At 58.2% G+C, this 23,956-nt stretch overlaps 1 protein-coding gene across 3 annotated transcripts; it reads left to right on the plus strand.

Annotated features, from left to right (window-relative positions):
• The first annotated feature begins 1,739 nt into the window (after positions 1-1,739).
• On the plus strand, positions 1,740-15,166 carry TBX3 (T-box transcription factor 3). Of its 3 annotated transcripts, XM_056109012.1 has the most exons (9): positions 1,740-3,125; positions 4,803-5,070; positions 6,042-6,101; positions 6,362-6,508; positions 8,610-8,686; positions 9,782-9,933; positions 11,097-11,755; positions 13,063-13,454; positions 14,926-15,166. In XM_056109012.1, the coding sequence occupies exons 1-9, from the start codon at positions 2,737-2,739 to the stop codon at positions 14,930-14,932; spliced, it is 2,151 nt and encodes a 716-aa protein (XP_055964987.1). In that variant the 5' UTR covers positions 1,740-2,736; the 3' UTR covers positions 14,933-15,166. The 3 variants fall into 3 exon arrangements, with proteins under 3 accessions (XP_055964987.1, XP_055964986.1, XP_055964988.1); XM_056109011.1 differs by having other exon boundaries at positions 1,741-3,125; positions 13,063-15,166; XM_056109013.1 differs by lacking the exon at positions 6,042-6,101 and having other exon boundaries at positions 1,742-3,125; positions 13,063-15,166.
• The last annotated feature ends 8,790 nt before the right edge of the window (positions 15,167-23,956 follow it).

Raw genomic sequence — 23,956 nt, forward strand, 5'->3', positions numbered from 1 at the left:
CCCTGACCTTTGGCCCCGTTTTTTTCATTCCCTTCTAGACTCAGGAGAGGTGAAAGTACAGCACCCCCCACCCTCCCCATGACCCTCCGGCTAGGCCAGGGCGCCCCAACGCATCCTCGCAGCCCCCCGAAGCTAAAATCGTGCGTCTCGGAGACCCTCCAGCCTTAGCAGGGTCGGCGGGGACCGTGCCCAAGGCGGGCCCCGATCGAGCAGTGGGGACCGGGCGAACCTTCCCGGAGAGCCCAAGGCCCCCGAAGGCGGTCAAGTCACCTCGCCTCGGGGCTGGAGGGCGGGGGGCGGGGGGCGTTTCACGGTTTGTTTTACAAACACGTCCCCCTACGCCCTCCACCTCCCCCCGCCCGCCTCGGCCCCAACTTCTGGGCAGATAAGTCCCCGGGGCGGAGAAAGAACCAAGGCTCCGACAGATAAAGGGCGCCTCCCCCTGCGCGCCCCCAGGCCCAACTCGCCCAAGCCCCGACCCCCGCGGGCGGGCGCGGAGAGGAGCCCTCAGGCCCGGGACCCCGCGCTCGCGGACGCGCCCCCACGCTGTCGGGGCGACCCAGGTGGGGCAGGGCAGGGGTCGGCGCGCGGGTGTTGGTGGTGGGGTCCGAGTGCGGGCGCGTGTTCGCCAAGAGACGTGCCGGCGGGGCCGGTGGGGTCTTGGCACGCCGCCGTGTCGGGTGGGACGGGGTGCAAAGGGGTAGGGGTGATCCCAAACAACGCCCCCCCAACGCACACACGCACACAGCCTCCCCCGCGCGTGTACTGCCATCCCCCCCGTGTGCCCCGGCGCCCGCGAGCCCAGCCAGCCGCGAGAGACGCCCGAGCTCGGGACCCGGCAGCGGCGGCCGGGCGGAGCCCGGTGCCTCCACGTGGGGCTGCGGAGCGCGCCAGCCCGGAGTCTTGGGTGGCGCCCAGAGGCCGAGGGGCCGCTCGCCGGAGCCGCTGCCGTCAGCCCGGCTCTCACCCGGGGGTTAAAAAAAAAGTGGGGGGGGGTGGGGAGAGCGAGCGGGGGGGAGGAGGAGGAGGAGGAGGAGGAGGAGGAGGAGGAGGAGGAGGAGGAGGAGGAGGAGGTGGAGGAGGAGGAGACGCAGCCCCGGGGAGGCGAGCGGGGCTGCGCGCGCGAGCCGAGCGCCCCAGCCCGGCGCCGGCCGAGCTCTCCGCCCGCCTCCTCCCCCTTCCTCCCCGCGCCGCCCGGCCTCCTCCTCCCGCCGATCGCGGGCCGGGGTGACTGAGGCATTTCAGACGCGGGGCTGCGCCCGAGCGAGCCGGGCTCCGGGGCTGCGCCGAGCGCTCGAGAAAGCCACCTAGAGGCGACTCCGGGGCGCGCGCGGCGGCGGCGGCGGCGGCGGCGCTTCTCCTCCCCGCCCCCCACCTCCCGGTGGCGTCCCCGCCCTCCCTGGGAGCATGTTGACATATGCGCGGGACGGGCTCGTAGTACGGAGCGGCGCAGCGACGTGACCGTTTCCGACACCTTCTTTTTATAACTCGGCTCTATCCCCCAGCACTCGACCTGTGAAAACCACGCCTATGCAGCCACACAATTGGTCCGAAAGCGTCAAAGAGCCAATCAAGAGGCCTCGGGCTCCCCGCAGCCCTCCGCACGGCCCGTCCGCCTAGAGCCGCCCAGCAGACGCCCGGGGAATTCTAGAGGCGCGCGGGGCGGCGAGCACAGCTCCGCTCGCGCTCTGCCTCTCCCGCTCGCTCTCCCTCGCTCCTGCTCGCTCGCGCGCGCTCTCCCTCCTTCGCCTTCTCCCCCACCCCCTGCTCCCCCTCCCGTCCCACCCCCCGCCGATTCCTCCCTCGCCCCGCGCGCCGGCACGCAGATTTAGGAAGCGAATTCGCTCACGTTTGCGGACAAGGAAGAGAGAGGCGCGAGCGGAGAGCGCTGGCAGATTCGGAGCGAGACCCAGACCCAGTCCGGACGCGCGGCGCGGAGCAAGGAGGAGCGGGCGGACGGACGGAAGCCGCGGCGCACTCCGAGTTTTGATCGCGCTCGGAGGAGAGGGCCGCCGTCCGATTGTTTTTGTGCTTTTTCCCCCCTTAAAGAAGAGAGACTTTTTTCCCTCCCACCCCTCCCTCCTCCTCCTCCTCCACCTCCTCCTCCTCCTCCCCCACCCCGGCTCCCCGGCGGCTCCCCCGTTCCCCAGCCGAGTCGAGCGCAGACTGCAGACGCCGGCCGCGAGCCACCAAAATAAGGGGGTGTTGGGGGCGGGAGAAGAAGAAAAGGTTAAAAAAAAAAGGCGTCCTAGGAGAGCCGTTCGCCTTGGCAACAAAGAAGCAGAGAGATTCCCCCCGAGCGGGGCTGCGGCCGTGCCTGTTTCCAGCTCACCGGGCCCGGGGCTCCTGCGCGGGCGGAGACCCCGCAGCCCTCTGGCCTCCGAAAGCGACTTCCAGGAGCGGCTTTTAAAAAACAAATCGCCAGGAGCCGGGACTGTCCCTCCCCCTGCAGCGACGATGTCTCTGATTTTCTCGCCTGGCTCTCTTTAAAAGCACCGTGCCCGTCCCCAAAAGACACTTCTTGCTCCCACCCTGCCTCCCTCGGGGGTGCTCCTGTGGTGACTGATTTCATCTTTTTTCCTTTTTCTTGAAAAAAAAATGTGCGACTGCTAAAAAAAAAAAGAAAGGAAAGAAGAAGGAACAAAAATAAAACACCAAAGCAAAAACAAAAGCAAACCAAGCCAAGAGCAGCTGCGGACTTGCCCCGGCTGAAGCCCCGCGCCCGGCCGGCGGTGCATGAGCCTCTCCATGAGAGATCCGGTTATTCCTGGGACAAGCATGGCCTACCACCCGTTCCTACCTCACCGGGCCCCGGACTTTGCCATGAGCGCGGTGCTGGGCCACCAGCCGCCCTTCTTCCCCGCCTTGGCTCTGCCGCCCAACGGCGCCGCGGCGCTCTCGCTGCCGGGGGCCTTGGCCAAACCCATCATGGATCAGTTGGTGGGCGCCGCGGAGAGCGGGATGCCTTTCTCCTCGCTGGGGCCCCAGGCGCATCTGCGGCCTCTCAAAACCATGGAGCCCGAGGAGGAGGTGGAAGATGACCCCAAAGTGCACCTGGAGGCCAAGGAACTTTGGGACCAGTTTCACAAACGGGGAACAGAGATGGTGATCACCAAGTCGGGAAGGTAAGGCGGCTGGAGGGGTCCTGTCCCCGCCAACCCCCCCCCCCCCCAAAGCGACTGGACTTTCTCTCCCCACCATCCTCTGCTTGCTTTCCCTCTCTTTCCAGAGCTCTGGGTTTGGCCGTCACTTGGGCTGGCAGGAAAAGTTTCATTCCCTGGGAGCCGGGTGAAATCGACTCTCTGGCTGTGCCCGGATGGCAGGAAATTTCGGCTTACCTGGGTGTCAGCCGCCAGCCCTGCTGCTCGCTTCTTCCTATGGGATTCCTGCAAACTAGGATTTTTTTTATTTTTCTGGGTGTTGGCAGGGGAGGCACAGAGGTTTTTGCTAGGAAGAAAGGAGGCCCCTGGTGCAGGAAGTTTGAAACCTTTCTGGACCATCTTTCTTTGCTGATGTTGCATGTTTTTGTCTGTTTCACTTTCTTCTGCCAGAGGCAAATCTAAAGATGGGGGGCCTGACCCCGGTGCCCCCTTCCCCCTTCTCTGTCCTTCGGCGGGGCCTCTGGGTCTGGATGGGGTGGGGTGGGGGTGCTTCAGCCTCCCTGCTGGGCTCACAGAGAAATCCTAGGGCATTTAGGTGTGTTTGCCCGTTGCATTCACGTGTCCGAGATCCAGGGGTGAGCTCGAGAGGCAATTTTGGATCAGGAAGATTATGTTTGCAGATTCAAGGCGCCCCGTGGGACGCAGGCAGCTCTGGGGAAAGTGTGACGATTAGCAAACCTATTTTACATAACTTTCTGAGGTTCTTGCCTAGCTGAAACCTGTTTGTCATTGAAAGTCACTCCTTTATTTTTTGGGGGGGGGTGGTGCAGGGGTGGTATTCCACACCATCGAGGTATGAATGTTGAAAAATAAAAAATTAGAGCACCTTCTTCCCCTCCGTGCGCCTTGAAACTGCATCTCTTCCAGCTAGAGGAGGCGAAAGTTGAGCATAAGATCCTCCAACCCAGGAGACGGCTGTAGTCAAGCTGCCCAGCAGAAGGTGATCAAGTTAAAAATGCTAGGAGGTCACCGTTTCTGGAACATGCACGGCAATTTGTGGCCTGATCTTGCATTTGGGGGCTGACCTGAGTGGCCACAGGGCCGCTGTTTCTCAGCATGCAAAGTAAATCGGTTATCAGGCCCGGGAGAGTTCACCCCAATCTACAATATTCGTTTGGGGTGCTCTTGAACGTCCAGTTTCATTTCGCCAGCGGCGGGTTTGCTCTTCCGCACCCCGGGCAGACAGCCTGGTGCAGCTTGATGTTTATTTCCTAGATAAGTTCAGCTTTTTCATCTGGAAGTAATGGAAAATCCTAGCCTTGTCTGACCGCACTAAAAAAATCCTACCCCAAACTGTTGGGTAGTAGAGAGGGGAGAAAAAAAACATAGGCAAAAAAAGGTTGATCTATAAAGTGAAACAAGAGGGAAACATTTTCATAGCGATTGTTGGACACTGTGGAGAAATTTGGTGACAATGTTGTTTTGAATTTGGGCATGTTGGGAGATAGGAGATTGATCAATTCTCGGCTAATGCCGAAAGGGAAACAGTTGCTCCCCCGACTACTCTGCCCCAAGCCCAGAAGCTCCATCAATCCAGGTGGAAATTTTAAACATTGTGTTTAAATATTGGTGAACAGAGAGTCAAACTCAAGATTCTGAGTGATTTTCTTTCTTTTCCCCGTCTCTTCTCTCCTGTTGTAGGCGAATGTTTCCTCCGTTTAAAGTAAGGTGTTCTGGGCTTGATAAAAAAGCCAAATATATTCTGTTGATGGACATTATAGCTGCTGATGACTGTCGATATAAATTTCACAATTCCCGGTGGATGGTAGCGGGTAAGGCTGATCCTGAAATGCCAAAGAGAATGTATATTCACCCCGACAGCCCGGCTACTGGGGAACAGTGGATGTCTAAAGTTGTCACTTTCCACAAACTGAAACTCACCAACAACATTTCGGACAAACACGGATTTGTAAGTTTCACTGCTCCTTCTAGTCAAACCTTCCAGCCAGGGGCTAGCAGAGGCTAATGCTCCCTCCTCCACATAAAATCCCACTTTCTGATCACCTTCCTCCCTTGCTCTCCGTGGCAAAGGGTAGCAAACTTGCTTAACCCGCCACTCAGATGGGGAGAGAGAAGATTCTCTCTGCATTCTGTAAGGCCTGGCTTTCTGAAAGAAACCGGGGGGCAAGGAACCCTACCAGGGCACCAAATTCTTTGGCAATTCCAGGTCCTCGGCAAATGCCTCCGCTGACCGGGAGGTTCCAACCTAATCATTCAGCTCTAGAATCAACTTTAAAAGTTACGGGTTCTGTTTGAAGTCAGCGGGCTTCTCTTGTGAGATCGGTTTCTTTCTGGGGAGAATTGAAGGAACCCGGACTCCCTTCTGTGTACTTGGAGGTTGAAAGACATTTTTGGAAAGGTTCGCTTTTTTTCCCCAAAGAGGAATTGGGGCTGAGGGGACAAGTCTAATTTAAACACGAGGCTTCGATCTTCGGTGTTAAAAAAAAATAAAAAACCCTCCGTCTGTGAGTGTGTGCGCGCGTGTGCGTGCGTGTTTGTGTTGGGGTTGGTTATATACACGGAGTCAGTGGCAGCATAGAGAAACTTTCAGAGAACTCGGAGTGCTGGTAACAGTCACGCCAAAGACCTTTCGCCCCTGCCCCTCCCCCTCCCCAACATTTCAACGAAATAAACAGTGATAAGAGAGGAATAAGCTGCAAGAAGAGGCCCAGGGAGTCTCGGATGGCGGATGGGTCGGAACGCCGCCTCTCCGAGGGCAAGAATTGCATTTGAAGCCCTTGATTTGATTAAGGCATAAATATTCCTCTCTGGAGTTCAGCCTTTCAAGGCTTTAAGTGGATTGGGCTCGTCAATTAGTGGGCGCTTAAAGGACTGAATCATTTTGTAAATTAAAATGCATGTTTTTCTCTATCTTTTAAGACTTTGGCCTTCCCAAGCGATCACGCAACGTGGCAGGGGAATTATAGTTTTGGTACTCAGGTAGGCTAGGGTTCCAGATCCGAATAACCCTTTTAGATGGGGCGGGGCGGGGGGGCACCCTTTGGAAATGAAGGAGCCCTTTGGATTCTCCAGCAGATAACATCTATGGAGTAGAATGTCCCCCAAAGCGGTGCTGAGGAGGTGGGCCGGGTCCACGCCTGGTACATTTTGTGGGGTCGGCCCAGTAGGGGTCCGAAGATTCGCTTTGTCCCCAGCCAGCCTGGTTTTTTGACGTACCTCTTTTTCTCCCACCCCTGCAGACGATCTTGAACTCGATGCACAAATACCAGCCCCGTTTCCACATTGTCAGAGCCAATGACATCTTGAAACTCCCTTATAGCACATTTCGGACCTACTTGTTCCCAGAAACAGAGTTCATCGCTGTGACCGCCTACCAGAACGACAAGGTACCCAGGGTGCTTGCTTCCCTCCCCTGAGCTTTTTCCCTGCCCTGGCAGCTCGCCTTGGGTGCAGAGGAGAAATTGGGGGGACAGGAATGGAGGGAAATGATCTTCGGAGCTGCCTTCTCGGATCTGACCCTCTGGGGCGCTGGGGGGTGGGGGTGGGAGGTCGTGTTGGCCAATCTTGCTAGAAGACCTCGTGGGGAGGGGATGTGTATGTGTGTGGGGGGGACAAATTTGGCTGAAGCTAAAGGACCCCATATTGAGGGAGAAAAGCGCCCATTGAGTTTTGCCCCACAAGAAGGTCCTGGGACCCTCTGGCTGAGAGCAGTCTGAATCCCTCTGGCTTCTGTCAACTCCTTTCCTCGGTCCCCTTTGAGGAAGGCAAATCAGGACACCGAGATGCAGAAGAAGCAGCTCAACATTGAAGGCAAAAGCCATTTGGGGTTCTGGGAGGAGAATCCCAGAGAAGAGCTTTTCTCCTCCCGGGGCTGGGCCGTAAGAGCCAGAATTCTCAAATAGCTGGTCTGGTTTTTATTACCTTTTATGCTGCTGTGTTTTTTATGGTGTGTGTGTGTGTGTGTGTGTGTGTGTGAGAGAGAGAGAGAACCCACCCCCCCAGCACAAGGCTGTGTTCATCAAGTTGTCTGAGGCTCTGGGGAAAAGGTCCCCACTTGAGTTGAAGTTTTACTGCAGCTCTTTCTCCCCTCCCGTGGGGCTGAGGTTGGGGGTCAGGGGCACCCCCAAGTGGAAACTCGGGCAACACAGGGAATGTAAAGGCAGGATGGCCTGAAGGTTAGGAGCTTGGAGATAGAGACCGAGAACACTCCAGCTTACTGCCACCACTGTCCCTTCCCACAGCTTAACTGCTTGCAGCTTAGGGAGGGATGGGGGTGGGGGGTGGGGGAGACTCGTCCGGGCCCCCAGATCTTCCACTTCTGATTCCTGGACAGACCTCAGAGGGCCTATCCAGCTGGCCATTCAACACCCTGCCTTCAGAATTCACTAGCACTGTGGGTGGTTCCTCTGGGGTGAGGGTACAGGTGTTGGGGGAGGGGGTCGGCCGGTTGATCTAGTATCTCTTTAGTCTGGTGGAAAGGTGATCAGACCACCTGTCCCTGCAAGTCCCTAACTCAGGAATTGATGCTGAGAACCAGAATCCATCCCAAGGGCCCTTTACAGCTCCTGGGAACTCGGTACCTTCCATTCTTCACCCCCAAGGGAAGGGATCAGCAAGATTACACACTGGAGTATTTTCCTAAGTTTGCCAGTTCCCTTTCAGCCACCCCCCACTTCCCCCAGTCCGGTGGCTCTGAGCTGTTAACATAATAATAACAAAACTGTCACCTTTGGGGAATCAGACCAGACAAAGAGGCCATTCCTACCTGTGGCGGCAGAAATGCTCACGAAAATGAATGCTCCAAGCGGTCACGCAGCCCTTTTTTAATCTGTAATTGTCAATATTGGAATTCCTCAAACACCTCCCTCCCGCCCCCCTTTTTTTTCTCCCCAGCTAGGGGGGGGGAAAATATCAAACCCACTCAGCACAAGGTAGTGGAACCCCATAAATCATTTTATTAGATTCACAGAAAAGGTTGGCGCATAGGCTGCGTCTGTATGTTCGGGGGGCAGGAAATATGCCATTACGCATTTTATGATTAATTGCGCTTTATAAAAAGAAATCAAAATGAGAGCATAATGTTACATGCTGCAGCGTACACCTGAAACTAATATAAAGTTGTCTGTCAATTCTACTTCAATAATAATAACAACACCAAGACTAAAGAGTAAAACTGCAAGTTGTGCTTTTGGATAACTTTGACTCGTTTTCCAATCCTGGGCCCAAACTGTTGGCTGGTTACAGACACAAGGCCCCTTCCAAGTTGATTAGCATGGCCTGACTGCAAGGCGCTGGGGTGGGGGGGGTGGGGGGATTATGAATGGATCTGGAGTTGTTTTCTCCTCTGTGTGGGGGCCTTAACCCAAAGATGCCTGTTCGCATTCACATTTGCAAGAGACTGAGAGACTGTTGAGTGGAGGGGAACACCCCTCAAACACCCTAGAGCATGAGGTCAACCGTTTTTTTTCTTTTGTGTGTCTTCTCTAGATAACTCAGTTAAAAATAGACAACAACCCATTTGCAAAAGGTTTCCGGGACACTGGAAATGGCAGGAGAGAGAAAAGGTGAGCTGGGCCATTTATTCACTTCCCAGGTCACGAACCCCCTTTCCAGGCCCTCTGTGCCGCTCTGAGTGGGGGGCGGTCTGGTCTGCACAGTCATGGAGTCCTTGGAGTGCTTCTGGTTTTTTCTGCTCCGACATGTTTGCCCAAGGTGCAGCCAGTCCCATCTCCCCGCCGCGACCCCCCCTCCCCGCCCCCCCCCCCCCCCGCCTCCCTCCCACTGCCCCCGAAGACTGTCTTTAGAAAAAAAAGTTTCTGGAGAAGGCAGACTGGCCACAGACGCCTATGAATTCCTAATTAACATTGGTTCATCCTGGGCAGGCCCCGGGAAAAGGTCGAAGCCATTCACAAAAAAAGCTCTGGAATTTTTGCAATCTTGTCTTGCAAATGCCATCACGTGAAGCCCCCTGAGAAACCTCTGCCCCCCACCCCCTTCATGGGTACCAGGATCATTTTGCATTACAGCAGACAGCTGGACTGTGGAGAAAAGTCGCTCTCCCCTCCCCTCCTCCACTTTCAAAGAATTTCTAAAATCCAGAAAATGACACTCACCCCTCGAATTTTTAACCTATCCCCTTGGGGAAGGGATGGGCATTAAAAAAAATGGAGAGGAAATTTCTAACATCTAAGTGGATTTTTTTTTTTTACTCCAATTAATGTGTTGGTGAACTGATTACTGCAAAGTGCACCATGAAATAGGCACTTCCTTGCAATCATAGCAACCGGCCTGAGTGAGAAGCTGTTAGTGTTCAAGGCCTTGGGGTCCCCACCCTGCTCCCCTCCCTCCACCCGGCTGGCTGTTCAGCTGTCCCTGGCCTGCTCCTGCCTCTCTTGAACTTTGAAGGCAGACTTCCCAGTCCAAGCCTCAAGCCTCACTTTGTGTTGGGAGATTTGGGGGGTGGGGGTGGGGTAGGTTCTGGAACCCAGGGAGGGAAAGGAGGGTCCGTTGGCAACGCTGAGGTCTGTGCAGCCACCCTGCAGCTGGTCTCCTTTCTGCCACCTCAGAATCAGGTGGCAGCCCGGGCTGCAGTGAGGTGCAGGGGACCCAGCCAGGGGTAATGTATTTCATATTTCGGGGGGGTCTTGTGTCCTTGGCAGGAAGCAGCTGACCCTGCAGTCCATGCGTGTGTTTGAGGACAGACACAAGAAGGAGAACGGCACCTCGGATGAGTCTTCGAGCGAGCAGGCCTCCTTCAGCTGCTTCGCTCAGTCTCCTGCCGTGTCCACTGTGGGCACCTCCAACCTCAAAGGTAAGTCTGACCCCCTCGAGGTCTCCACGTGGCTGTCCCTCTAGGAGCAGGAGCTGGTGCAGGATGGCAGTGTAGTGGTGGGGGGCTTGCCCTTCCTACACTTCTGGGCCTTCTAGAAGCGCAGAGTATCACCCGAGTGTCACCCATCCTGGTGGTGCTATATTCAGGACACCCTTTAGGACACTCTCAGAACCCTAACTCAGACACAACTGGGGAGGGGTGTTTATTTCTTCTTGGTGATTTGGGTGGGGGGCAGTTTAGAAAAGGGTCTGGAACACCTCCCCCTCCTCCCCGCAATTCTCCAGAAAAAAGCACCACTGACTTTTCACCATCTTGGAACTTGAGGTGATATTGGCCTGGGGCGGGCTGGCGTGTCATTTGCCACCTGGGTCAAGAAAGAGGGGTACCAAGAAAATACGTCCCCAGCCCCAGAATGGGGATGAGGGAAGGGGCCAAGCTCCTGACATCCCCCCCACCCCTGTATCCCCAGTGTCTCCTGCAATTGTCAGCTTTATTATAATTTTTCAAAAGGGAAATAGAATCAAAGCCCTTTGTCTTCAATGCAGTGAAACTTTAAACAGAAACTAGAGTCCTCTTTTTCTCTGCTCTTCTCCTTTCTCTTCTTTTCCTTCTAGTACCTTAGAAGGGGCAGTGACAGCAGAGAATGAGGGGTTCTCTTCAGCCTTTACCCCGGGTGGAGTAAATTCTGGGGGGTGTGGACTGTGTGTTTGCAGGCTTGCTCCTTTGGGGTGGAGGGAAGGGGGTCTTCCTCTCCTAAGGAATCCCTTTGAAAGACTTCTCCAGGCCCTGGGGGGAGGGGTGCTGTCCCCCATGGAACAAAGATGTTAGCAGTCAGTGCAAATTTCCCCCTAGTTTAGGGTCCGGTTTCCTTTTTGACAGTCAGTCGGGGACAGGCTTCCAAAAAGTTTGAGATGGAATCACGAATCCGAATGGACTCCAACAATTTCTGATGTTTCCCTGTAGGGGCCTGGGGGCGGTTGTGGGGGGAGGGGTCCATTCTGCAGATGAAACCCTGGAGGCTCCCACCCTCCCCTTCCCCGGGGGAGGGAGCCGGCTTCCTTGCGCCCGCGCGCGCGCCCCGCGCTCGTGGGACCCCTCCTGACGCCCCGGCGCCCCTCCGCGTCCTCCCCTTCCCGCGCTAGATCTGTGTCCCAGCGAGGGCGAGAGCGACCCCGAGGCCGACAGCAAGGAGGAGCCGGGCCCCGAGGCGTGCGACGCGGCCAAGATCTCCACCACCACGTCGGAGGAGCCGGGCCGCGACAAGGGCAGCCCCGCGCGCAAGACGCACCTCTTCGCGGGGACCGAGGCGGGCGGCCGATCCCGGGACGCGGGGCGGCTGGACAAGGCGTCGCCCGACTCGCGCCACAGCCCGGCCACCATCTCGTCCAGCATTTCGTCCAGCACCCGCGGCCTGGGCGCCGACGAGCGCCGCAGCCCGGCCGCGCCGTCCAAGGCCGAGGAGCCGCGCGCGCTGCCCGCCAAGGAGATCTTCGCGCCGCTGTCGGCGCCCACGGACGCGGCCGCCGCGCACCTGGGCCAGAGCGCGCTGCCCGGCCTGGGCTTCGCCCCCGGCCTGGCCGGCCAGCAGTTCTTCAACGGGCACCCGCTCTTCCTGCACCCCGGCCAGTTCGCCATGGGGGGCGCCTTCTCCAGCATGGCAGCGGGCATGGGCCCCCTGCTGGCCACCGTGTCCGGCGCGTCCACCGGCGGCGTCTCGGGCCTGGATTCCTCGGCCATGGCCTCGGGGGCGTCCGCGGCCACCCTGCCCTTCCACCTCCAGCAGCACGTCCTGGCCTCGCAGGTATGGGAGCACCGGGGAAGGAGCCCCTCCTGGCAAGGCCAGAGCTGGGACGCGGTGGGGCGGGGGTCTCACACGCTCTCCTCCCCAGACGGCTGACCTCCCACCCCCCTCCCCCGCAGAGGGCGGTTTCTTCGCAGAGTAATTAGACAGTCATAAAGCCCCGGGGGCAGCGCTCTTGTCAACCCCCAGGACAGAGGCCCCGAGAGGTTGAGGGATTGATTCAAGGTCACACAGCTGCGGAGTGGAGAACTCACCTCCAGGGCTGACCCTGAGCTTGGGCTTGGGTTGGTGGGTTGGTGGGATTTGGTTCAGGGACCGCCCCCTGGTGATGCTCGGGACTTACACCTGGGGCTGCGCCCAGGGGTCACACCTAGGGTGCAGGGTGGCTGGGGGGTGCTCCAGAGACCCTGAGAGCTCTGTGACCCCCTGGCTTTCGGCCCCTGAGCTCAGCAGGCTCTCAAATGTCTGTAGAGCACCCTTCCCCCGGAGTCTCCGCACGGGGCGTGGCTGGGGCCGTTGTCCCTGGAGGGGGTTAAGTCTTGATTCTTCCAACACCCCCTGCCCCTCCATTTTAAAGCTTTGCTCTTCCCTTCCAAGGGTTAATGGTTGGTGCACACAGTGGCGGGGTGGGCTCCTTGGCCTGGGGTGGGGGGCTCAGACAGCTCTGTGGGGAGAAGTCTCACCCCCCTGGAAACACCTGGAGGGGAAGGGGAGGCCAGGCAGGGGGTGGCGGGGGGCACCTCTCCTTCCCCAAGTTCCCTTTTGGTTTTGCCTGAGCATGGGCAAGTGAGAGATGGTCCAGGAAGCCCACTTGAATGATCCCCGAAATTGGGGAGAAGGAGAGCCAGCCGGGCCACTTCCTGCGTCCCCCAGGGGTGCTCAGCTCCCCCCCCCAGGGACTGCAGCGTTTTCTTTATTTTTGCATTACCAAAACTTCTAGGCTTCCCAGGACAGTGTCCCAGGAGTGTCTGTCCCCGCCTGGGGGCCCTCGGGCTTTTCACAGGCTCCCAACTGGCTCGCAGACAGGTGCCAGCCTGAGCTGGGCTTCCCACCCGCCCTGTCCCTGCCTGGCATCCTGCAGGCATTAGCGCCCCTAATATCCTCGAAGCCCCTCCTAGGGCCCCAAAGGCGCCTCCCCTGTTGCTCTGAGAGGGGAGGGGCGCCCAGAGGGAGATCCGAGGGGTCTCAGCATCGCACCCCCCACCCCAGCCTGAGTGTCCCCAGCAAGGGGGGGCATGGCAGGGGCAGGAGGGGGGTTGTCCGGCCTGGCCCGGCGCCCACCCACAGTCTTCTCCTCCCTCCCGCAGGGCCTGGCCATGTCGCCGTTTGGAAGCCTGTTTCCTTACCCCTACACCTACATGGCCGCGGCGGCCGCCGCCTCCTCCGCCGCAGCCTCCAGCCCGGTGCACCGACACCCCTTCCTCAGCCTGAACAGCATGCGCCCGCGCCTACGCTACAGCCCCTACCCCATGCCGCTGCCCGTGCCCGACGGCGGCGGCCTGCTGACCATGGCAGCCGCCGCGGGCCCCCTGGACGCCAAGGCCGCCGCCCTGGCCGCCAGCCCGGCCGCGGTGGCGGTGGAGTCGGGCTCGGAACTCAACAGCCGCTCCTCCGCCCTGTCGTCCAGCTCCGTGTCCTTGTCGCCCAAACTCTGCCCCGACAAAGAGGCGGCCACGAGCGAGCTGCAGAGCATCCAGAGGTTGGTCAGCGGCCTGGAGGCCAAGCCCGACCGCGCCCGCAGCGCTTCCCCGTAGAGGCCCGCCCGGCCTCGGGACGAGTCTCCATTCCAGCCCAGTCTGCAGTGCACTTTGTCACCCCCGGCCGCCCCCTTCTGTGTGGCTCCCGCCTGGGGGCAGGGGGAAAGGGAGGGGCTGGGGCTGTTTTCCGGACCCCGTCGGGAGACCGGGAGCTAGAAACGGGCCAATGTCTTGGCAGGTTCTGGACCGGGATCTGACCCCGCGTTCTGGTGACACTGAGCTTCGGGGGTGGGGGTAAGAATTGGAGGGGTTCAGGCATTTCTGGGGGAGGGGAGAGTCCCCTCAGCCGGGCTACCGCCGCCTCCAAGGAGGAAAGTCTAGCCAGCCAGGGCCACCCAGAGGGCAGGGGTGAGCGCCCCCCCACCCGCCACCCCGCCTCAGCACAGATTTCTAGATAAGTATCTTATTTTCCCCCATCACTGTGTCAAGTGGGAAGGAAAAATAGAATCAAAAGGAAAAAAAAAAATACCGGGACAAGTGAACACATTGAACAAAAGTGTGTTGGTGGAGATGAAAAACGAGTGACGGGGGTCCGGGTGGTGTTTGGGGGGGTGGCGGGGGGGGGCCTGGGTCCCCCCCGCACAAGTCTCTATTAAGGACAATCTGTGTCTTTTTTTGCTATTCTTGTGATGTTTTCAGAGCCCCTGTGGGTCTCTTGCATGTTCCACGGTCGTGTTTTGTGGTTTTTCTTTCTGAATGCTTGCTTACAGAGAGGAAAGGGACCCTCCCCACCTGGCCACACTTCTCCCAGCCCCACGTCGGAGTGGGGAGGATGACAAAGGCAAGGAGTGGGGGGGGGAGAAACACACATGAATTTATTTTGTCTGAGCTGTAGCGCATTCAACCACCACCTCCTCCCCGTGCCCCCCTGACGGGGGCCTTTCTCTTTCCTGTATATGCAATAACAAGGTTTTAAAAAAAAATAATAAAGAAGTGAGACTATTAGACAAAGTATTTATGTAATTATTTGATAACGTTTGTAAATAGGTGGAATATGAATGCTCGGAAATAGAACTTTAATTTATTGACATTGTACATAGCTGTATGTAAATAGGATTGCAGCGTTGGGTGAGGGGGGGGCTTTTGTGGTTTACCTTGAGGTCACCCAACCCCCCCCCCATCGCTTTTAAAACTAGAAAAACACACTTTCTGCACCAACACAGTACATAGGCGAAAGAAGGAAAGAAAACGCAGGGCACACATTTCAAAAAAAAGTTTATCTTTTTCTCTTTTTAGTATCCAAGAGTTGGAAAGTGTTTTAGTGCTTGTCTTAATCTAAGCCCACCGCCCTCTGATTCCTGAAACTCAGCCCCCACCCAGACTGGTTCTAAGAAGGCTTTGAAGGTTGGAGGGGGGAAGCTTATGCATTGAGGCTGTGGATTGACTTTCGAATTTTTCTTTTGTATTTGCTAGTCTCTGATTTCTTCAAAACGAAGTGGAATTTACTACTGTCTTCTTCGATGTTGATGGTGTTTTGAATTGGTGCCTATAGAGATTCACAGTTCAAAAAGTCAGGTGCTGAGAGATGTTTAAGACAAAAAAAAAAGTATGAAGGTATATTTTGTGTTATAATTGTTGAGTTATTTGGCTTCCTGTATCCCTCCCGCCCCTTGAAAACATCGTTGAAATTTCAATAAATTTTTATTGAAATGTCTCTGGGCCTTGTGTTAAATGCTATCTGGAGCGAACCGGGAGAGTCGCTGTTTCCTCATTCCCCTTCGCCTTTAAATAATTAAGACCGCCCCCACGGAACCCAGATAGATGTCACTCAAGTTACCAAGCTAAAAACAAAAGTCCCAGCTCTGGCCTAGGGAACAGGGACCGGCTCCAATCTGAAATGACTTTTCCTTTAAATTAGGGGGCAGCACGAGAGAGGAAGGGAGGCTGATTAGAATGGGATAGGATAGCAATTTCAGATACTTAAGTTTTAATGAAAAAAGAATGCTGGGCTCCCTCTGGCTCCCCCCCCCCCCACCCAACCAAAAATAAATCTCGGGACTGCCAAGCGTTTTTGCCTGAGTCTCATTCTCCCTTCGCCATGACCTGGAAGATCCAAATCAAAAATATCTTCTGGTCCAGGCAGTCTGTGCAGAACCAGGCCTGAACTGGGTCAGGCAGTGCCCAGGGGCTGGGAGACACAGGGAAGGTTCCCCGCGGGGGCCCCCCCCGGGGGGGGGGCAGGTTGGCCCAGGGCACCCGCAGGGCCCTGTGCCACAGATTGAGATCATCGGCTCTGGGGAGGAAAGGGGGTTGAGGGCTCACCCTCTCCCCACAGAAGTCACCCTGGGGCCCACCTCGGCTCCCTCCTCCGACCTGCCTCCAGGCTTTTGAAGTCCAATTTATCTCTGAAGCCATTCAGTAAAAAATGGTGGGGCCCCCAACTCCCGCTCTCCCCCAGCCTCCCAGCCGCACCTCAGAAGTGTGTGTGTGTGTGTGTGTGTGTGTGTGTGTGTGTGTGTGTGTGTGTGTCCTGCAGGCGCCCTCTCACCAGGGGGCTGAGACGTGAGGACTCGGCCTGACGCCTGCCTGCCTCCAACCCCCACACCGGAGCCCGCCAGCCGGGCCCCAGGTCCCTGTCACCTTCTGTCCCCGTGAGTGCTGGGAAGGGGAGCACGTGGAGAGTCCCCAGACCCCCACCCCCACCCCTGCCTGTTGGGGGCGGGGAAGAAAGCGATCAGGGGCTCCTGGGGGCCCCTGCACCCGCCCCCCACCCCCCCCAGCCAGCTCTGGGCGTCACTGCTGGGCGGGAGAAGTTCCAAGGTGGCTGGAGGTGCTCCCCTCCCCGGGAGAGGAATCCCCCTGCCCTGGGCCCCAGGGTCTCAGCTGGCTCCTCCCAAGGCTTTCGCCTTATCCTATTTTATTTCTATTTCATTTTTTAATCTCCTGCGTATCTTATTTGTCTATAGGGACGTTAATGAGTAACTGGGTGCGCTGCCGGCGGCCGCTCACAATCTCGCTCCCTCTCCTGGCTATTACTCACCTGGCGCCGGGCTTTATGGTGGCGGCGGCGCCTGCGTCTGTCTGTCTGTCCCGGGCTTCCAGTGCCACCTATCTGCCGGGGCTGGCCGCCCGGACTGGGCACTTGACCTTTGCCCCCCCCCCCCCCGCGTCCCCGCGCCCAGCCCCCACCCTGCCCCCCAGCCTGGGAAGAAGCCGCGGCCCCGCTTTCCTGAATATCACTTTCACCCCCGTGGGGACCTCAGATGAGGAAAACAGCCCCGCGACCCCGGGTTCCCACGGAAGTCGGAGACTCGGAGGGGGGCGGGACGGGGAGGGGGGCTGTCTCTCCTCATTCATTCTCCCCCTTCGAAAGAACTGACCAGCGAGTTGGGGGTCTCTGCTGGGTGGGTGCCAGCAGGAAGCCCCGCGCCCCTCCCCCGCCCGCACCCTCCGCCCGCACGCGCCCCGGGTCCGAGCTTTCCTCGCTGACTTCTCGGGGAGGACAGAAGCCGCCGCGGGTCCTGGAGGGCCCCCCGGGGAGCGGGCGGCCCGCAGCCGGCCAGGCCCCGGCCCCCGCCCCTGGGGAAAGCCGGTTTGCAGCCGGGCAGCGCCCGGGCGTCGGGGCCGGGCGCAGGGGGCGGGGAGGTCGCCTTGGGCTGAGCTTTGAGCCGCGGGGAGAGGCGTCGGGTGCCTGCTGACCTCGCGGCGCTAATTGCCGGGGCCGAAGGGCGCACTCTGGCCGCGGCAGGGTCACGACCCCGCGCTCCCTGCCCCCGCGCGCCCACCCCCCACTCTCCGGGGGTCCCCGGCAGCCCCCCGGGAGCGGGGCGCGGGCGCGCGTTTGGGACTGCGCGCGGAGCCCCCTCGGCCTGCGTGTGCGCCGCCCTGGACCCCCTTCCCTGCTTTTTTCTTTTTTTGCTGGTTTCCTTTTTTTTTTTTTCCTTTTTTGCGTCGGGGCCCTGCCACAAAAATTCCATCTCGGCAGCGAAGCCGCGTCCCGACCTTTCCCCGGAGTCGGCAGAGCGGCGGGCGCCTTGGGCGCGCGCGCGACACCAGCGCGCTTCGCCTGCGCCCGCTTTCGGCCCCGCAGCGCTGCGGGTCTGACCTCGCGGGGATGGGGGCCCGCCGGGGAGAGGGGGTCTCGGCCCCGCACCCCGGCCTGGGCTCCGGCCGGCGATAGGCCTCGGGGACCCCCCCCCTCTCCTGCAACCCCCCACCCCCACCCCGGAGGCGGCGCGCCTGGAGCTGCAGGTGCGAGGCGGTGCCGCGGGGCTGGACGTGCGCCGCCCGCGCTCGGCCGCGGCCGTCTCCTCCAATTTGGATCGCGGGGTTTCCTGCGCCGGAGCGCGCCGGATGGGGATGCGTTTGGTTGCTTGACAATCAAGATGCGTGTAATCAACATGTATATGTTACAGATGTCTCCGTTCAAAGTTCACCCGACGGCTGTAATCAAACTCGCCGCCTCGCGGGGCACGTGCGCGCGCCGTGCCGCGCAACCCACTGCTGGGAGCGTCCTCAGCCTCGCCCCTGGCTTTCACCCCTGACTCACGGGGGCGGGGGGGGGGGGGGAAACTGAGGCCGGAACCCTCCGGCTGCTTCCCCACGAACCTCCTCCCTCCTCCCCACACCACACACCCGGCGTACGTTTCTCGTCCCTCTGGAGGGGCGCGCCCCGCTGTGCGCGTCCCGGGTGGAGAGAACTGTAGTCTCCCGGGTCAGACTGCAGGTTGAAGGCCCCAGCGCAGGCTGATGAAAAGAGGAGCCCAGAAATCGGGGGAGACGTGGGGAGAGGAGGGGGCAGGTTAGACACGCCGGGAGTTGCACTGGCCGGCGCCCAGGACCGGCGCTTTAGGGCTGGCCTGAGAAAATCTCACCGCCTCTGCATGGTGCCACGTTCGGGTTAGGTCTCCAGGGAGCTGGGAGATGAGTCTTGAGCGTATGGCTTCCCTCCAGCGCCTTGTTTTCCCAGCTTTCCCCAGCTTCCTAGTACTGGCTGAGCCCTAACTGCCCAGTGGGCACCGTATCTAGAGGCTGCACACACGCCCCCCCGCCCCCCCCCCCCCCATCCCAGGACACCCGTACCCTCAGCTCCCAGGACCCTAAGCAGAGCTCATTGTCCGGGCTTACTGCCTCTCACCACCAGGCCCCAGCTGGGAGCGTTTCTGAGCTCATGGGGAGAAGAGGAATGTGGCAGGGACCCCATGGGCCACAAGAGGCCTCTGACAACCAAAGGACCCATCTCGCTGGCGCTAAGAGGGGGTGTGTGCTGCGGGGCGGCCTCTGGGTGGGAGACAGGAAAAGTTTCCCTGCCACCAAGACCCAAGGCTCTTTCTGTCCTGGAGGAGAAGCTGGCAGAGAGGTGGGCACTGCTGTGGGGTCTGGGGCTGGCAGTGAGCAGGCAGTCCCGGGTCTGGGTGGGGGGCGGGGAGATAATGATGGGGGCATTGGGATAGGCAGAGATGAGATCCCCCCCAGTCCTAGCACCCCAGTCTTTGAAATGTGATCTCCAGCATGGGGCCTTCCTGCTGGGTTGCCCTGGAGTCTGATTTGGGGTCCAGTGTTGTACCCCAAGGGACAGGGCAGAATCAGGCCAGCATCCCCTTACCCAGGTGGGCCTGGACAGTTCAGCCTGGGTCCCCAGAGAGCCCAGAACACTGTGAGGATGAGAGCAAGCTCTTTGTACCCACCTTTGCCCCAGTCCCCAGCGTACACACACACACACACACACACACACACACACACACACGCATGCACACACACTCTCCATCTTTGTTTCTCTCTTCCGCCCAGTCCCGGTGCCTGCCCCGCTCTAGGGGCATCATCATCCCCACCGGACTCCCCAATCCTCACGGCTGGTTGCCAGCAGGGCGCCCCTCGCTGCCCTCCACACCCCGCCCCGCCTCTGGTGTTCCTCTCCTGCAGGCCGGCAGCATGGGGATCACAGAGGCTCCTTCAGGGCGAGCCGTCTCCCCAGAGTCACCTGAACTGGCAGGAAGCACACAAGCACACACACACACGCATGCATGCACGCACACACACGCACACACATACACACACATGCACGCACACTCACACATATGCACGCACATGTTTATTTTGTGCTTCTGCCCACCTGCCAACCCCAAGTCGCCTGACTCTCAGCTGCGGGAGCTCGTGAGGCTGACATCTGGGGCTGAGAGGGGAAGGGACTGGGGGGAGGCCTAGGGGTGTCCTGGAGATTCTGTCACCCGAGACCCTCCTGGAGTTAGAATCCCATCACGGCTCAGAACTCCAAAGGCCTTGGGCGTGCCTGAGGTGAGTGACGGATACCAAGGGTCAGTCTAGTTTCCACCACCCCAATGCGTTTCCCACCACCCCCATGGCACTTGTGTCCTTTGTCTGTCCCTTGAATCGGTGAGCCCTCGCTGACTTACGTGTGGATGAGAACCGAAATTCGCTTCCATGCCGGGAAGAAATCCAGCACGCCCGAACGACCCAAATCACCAAGGTTTCTCTTTTGCTATTTTTGGGGGTCACACCCACGGTGCCCAGGGCCTACTCCTGATGGGGTTCCGGGAGCCACATGGGGTGCCCAGGATTAAACCCAGCTCAGGCTCCCTGAGATCCACTTCTCTCAGCAGGGTGGCAAGAGTCCTGTCTCTTCCCTTGTGCTGCCTTCACCTTCCAAACCAGACCAGGCCAGACGGAGAATAGATTTGGTGATGGGAATAGATTTGGTGATCGCCAGTGCCCAGGCTGATTCAGCACCATTTTTCTGGTTTTGAGTTTTTTATTAACAAAAATATATATATTTGACATTCTTCTTAATGGATCCCGATCTCTAAATTGGAGCAAAGCCTGGAGAGGGCTCCACACGGAAGCGGCGTCACAGTCAGTGAACCTTAAGGCTCCCGGGGACTGGGGAGTGGGCGGGGAACCAAATTCGAGCGACCAGCGTGCCCGGCTCAGGGAAGGTTCCAAACAGAAGCCGCCCAGCGCCGCCCGCCTGCCAGTTTCGCCTTGGCCGTTCCTTTGCCGCCATCTGCTGGTGAGATGGGGGAAGTGCAAGGGACTTTTCCAAACTTCCAAGGGGTCTTCCACGCAAGTGATTCATCAGCGCCGCTGGGCAGGCTCCCTTCCTTGAAAGTTAACGCCAGGGGAGTCCAGGGAAAGCGCCTGGAATTTGGGGGCAAGACATGTGCGACTGGAATTCTGACTTGGACGTCTACGCGCCTGCCATCTTTCGGTCAGGTGGGCTGACTTTTCTGGGTCACCCTCAACTAAAAGTTTATTTATTTATGCTTTTTTGGGGGTCACACCCGGTGTTGCTCAGGGGTTACTCCTGGCTCTGCACCCAGGATCACTCCTGGTGGTGCTCGGGAGACCATAAGAGATGCCGGGGATCGAACCCTGGTTGGCCGTGTACAAGGCCAACGCTCTCCCCGCTGAATTATTGCTCTGGCCCACACTTGTCATTGTTTAAAATGATAGCTGGTGGGGCCTGAGTGATAGTCCAGTGGGGAGGGTGTTGATCCATGGCTGACCCAGGTTTGATCCGCGGCATCCCCTATAGCCCCCTGGGGCTCCTGAGTGCTGAGCCAGGAGTAACCCCTGAGCATCGCCAGGTGTGAACCGAAAAGCCAAAAAATGATAACAATAAAAATAAAATGAAATGATAGCTGGGGTCCGAGCCATAGCACAGCGGGCGGGTGCTTGCCTAGCACGCAGCCGACCCAGGTTCTATCCCCGGCATCCCACTGGGTTTCCTGAGCACTACCAAGAGTAATTCCTGAGTGCAGAGCCAGGAGGAACCCCTGAGCATTGCCAAGTGTGTCTCAAAAGTCAGAGAGAGGGAGGGAGAGAAAGAAAGGGGGAGGGAGGGAGGGAGGGAGGGAGGGAGGGAGGGAAGGAGGGCAGCTAATCATGCCCTCCAGGGCAACTAATCATGCCCACTCCAGAGCATCTCTTGAAATTAGCACAGCGGGTAGGGCGTTCGCCTTACACGCGGCCAACATGGCCGACCCGAGTTCGATTCCTCCGCCCCTCTCGGAGAGCCCAGCAAGCTACCGAGAGTATTCGATATGCCAGACACAGTAACAACAAAGTCTCCAATGGAGACGTTACTGGGCCCGCTCGAGCAAATCGATCAGCAATGGGAAGACAGTGACAATGACTTACCAATAAAGAAATATATGAAGAGAAGAAATTAGGGTCATAGGACCTCCCCCCAAATCCCCAAATCCGGTGATCACCTTGATAAGCGATAGCACAGCGGTAGGGCGTTCGCCTTACAAGCGGCCAACATGGCCGACCCGAGTTCGATTCCTCCGCCCCTCTCGGAGAGCCCGGCAAGCTACCGAGAGTATTCGATATGCCAGACACAGTAACAACAAAGTCTCCAATGGAGACCTTACTGGGCCCGCTCGAGCAAATCTCTTGAAATGAGATGACTAAATCCCAACTAGAGTTTGTTTAGGGAGCCTGTCTTTGCCCTTGAATGTTCCAGAATCATATTGCATCTTTACCCAACCGCACCGACCCCCTTCCACCATGACATCTCCAGCCTGTCACCCCGGGCAAGGGAGTCTGGGTCGGAGGGATACTGTGATGAACAGATGAGATGGCCCTGGTCTTCCAGCCTGAGCAGTCCTCGAGGAACCCCCCACCCCCACCCCCGCCGTCCGCTCTGCCCTGGACTGACCCTGCTCTGTAAGACTCTCCAAATCCAACCTGCCTGCCTCCGCCTACTCACGGGTCTTCCCACAGAGGGGGCAGCTGCCCTCAGACCCTGACAGAATGTGTCCCTTGAACCTCTCCTTGCCCAAGTCTTTGGAACCAACCTCCAACGGGCCAGAGCGATTGTCCAGCAGGCAGGGCATTGGCCTCGCAAGTGGCCCACTCAGGGCTTAATCTCCAGCATGCCCAAGCACGGCAGCATTGGCTACTGAGTGGAGAGCCAGGAGTAACGGAAGTAACCCCCGAGCACTGCCAGGTGTGACCCAAAAAGAAAAAAAAAAGTTTAACTGCATGCAGCTGTCCCGATTCTCTCCCTGACACTGTGTATGATCCCCCAAGTACTCCTCAGGGCTCAGTTCTGAGCCCCCACCCCAAAGTATCAATAATAATAATAACAACAGTTGAAATAAGCGTTGGGGGCCGAAGAGATAATATAGCAGGTAAGGTGTTTGCCTTGCATGTGGCCGACCTAGGTTTGATTCCTGGCATCCCATATGGTCTCCTGAGCACTGCCGGGTGTAATCTTTGAATACAGAGCCAGGAGTAACCCCTGAGCGGCGCCATGTGTGACCCAAAAAGGAGGAGGAGGAGGAGGAGCAAGAAGAAGAAGGAGGAGGAGGAGGAGGAGGAGGAGGAGGAGGAGGAGGAGGAAGAGGAGGAGGGGGGAGGAGGAGGAAGAGGAAGAAGAAGGAGGAGGAGGAGGAGGAGGAGGAAGAAGAAGGAGAAGGAGAGAAAACAAGGGTTGCCCCTGTGTCTGCACAGGTGGCTGGTTGAAGAATCAGCTGGGTAGTGCCAACCATGGGTGAGGGTCCCTCTGAACCCCAATCCTCCCCCGTCCTTCTCCTGAGTTTTGGTCTAAAAGTCGAGTCTACTAGAATTGTACATGTACCCCAAGGCCTTTCTTGCCCCCAGGCGCGGCTGGGCCCCCTAAGAGGGGTTATCTAGGTGAGTCTGTAGTATCCGGGTCCCCTAAGGCAGAGAAGCACCCAGAGGGCAGGGACCGGACCACCCCCTCAGCCCCTTCCCCGGCGCAGCCCCTTAATTCAGCAAGAGGCCGAGACAAGCTTGAGCACTCAGGAGAGCTGCCCAGGGGGCCAGGGGCAGGGGCCAGGGGCCTGCACTGTGAGGACGATTCAGCTCCATGAGTGAAAACAAAGAACCAGAGGCCAAGTTTCTCCTAAAAGCTCAGTAAACTCCTTCTGCTACGACTTCAGCACCACCATAACGAGACTTAGGACATAAGAAGTAATGAGAAGCAAAGGACTTTGGGCCTCTCCGGGGGTGGGCTTGGTGGGAAATTGAGGACGTTGGTGGAGGGACGGGCACAGCGGGGATACTGGAGTTGGAATATTGCACACCTGGAACAAAATGTATTGTGAAAACTTTGCAAATTATGGTGCTTAAATAAAGTTTAAAAAAAAAATGTAAGGGACTGGAGCGATAGCACGCGCAGGTAGGGCGTTTGCCTTGCACGCGGCCCCACCCGGGTTCGATTCCCCAGCATCCCATATGGTCCCCCGAGCACTACCAGGAGTAATTCCTAAGAGCAGAGCCAGGAGCGATCCCTGTGCATTGCTGAGTGTGACCCAAAAAGCCAAAAAATAAATTTTTTTTTAAATGTGAGGGCAGCTCGAACTTTCTGCGATTGGATTTCGAGGCTGCTTTCTCTTTCATCTCCTTTCTTTTAATATTTTATTTTTTTCGGGGGGGGCCACACTGGTGGTTCTCAGGGCTGACTCCTGGCTCTGCGTTTAGGAATCACTTCTGATGGTGCTTGGGAGATCCTATG

This window comes from Sorex fumeus, unplaced genomic scaffold (genome assembly GCF_029834395.1).
Source record: "Sorex fumeus unplaced genomic scaffold, SorFum_2.1 ptg000251l, whole genome shotgun sequence".
NCBI lineage: Eukaryota > Metazoa > Chordata > Mammalia > Eulipotyphla > Soricidae > Sorex > Sorex fumeus.

Excerpts from the sequence above, each read along its gene's own strand:
- TBX3 (XM_056109011.1), top strand. The coding sequence starts at position 2,737 with ATGAGCCTCTCCATGAGAGATCCGGTTATTCCTGGGACAAGCATGGCC. Across the intron at positions 3,126-4,802 it reads GTGATCACCAAGTCGGGAAG|GCGAATGTTTCCTCCGTTTA; the intron begins GTAAGGCGGCTG and ends CTCCTGTTGTAG. Across the intron at positions 11,756-13,062 it reads AGCACGTCCTGGCCTCGCAG|GGCCTGGCCATGTCGCCGTT; the intron begins GTATGGGAGCAC and ends TCCCTCCCGCAG.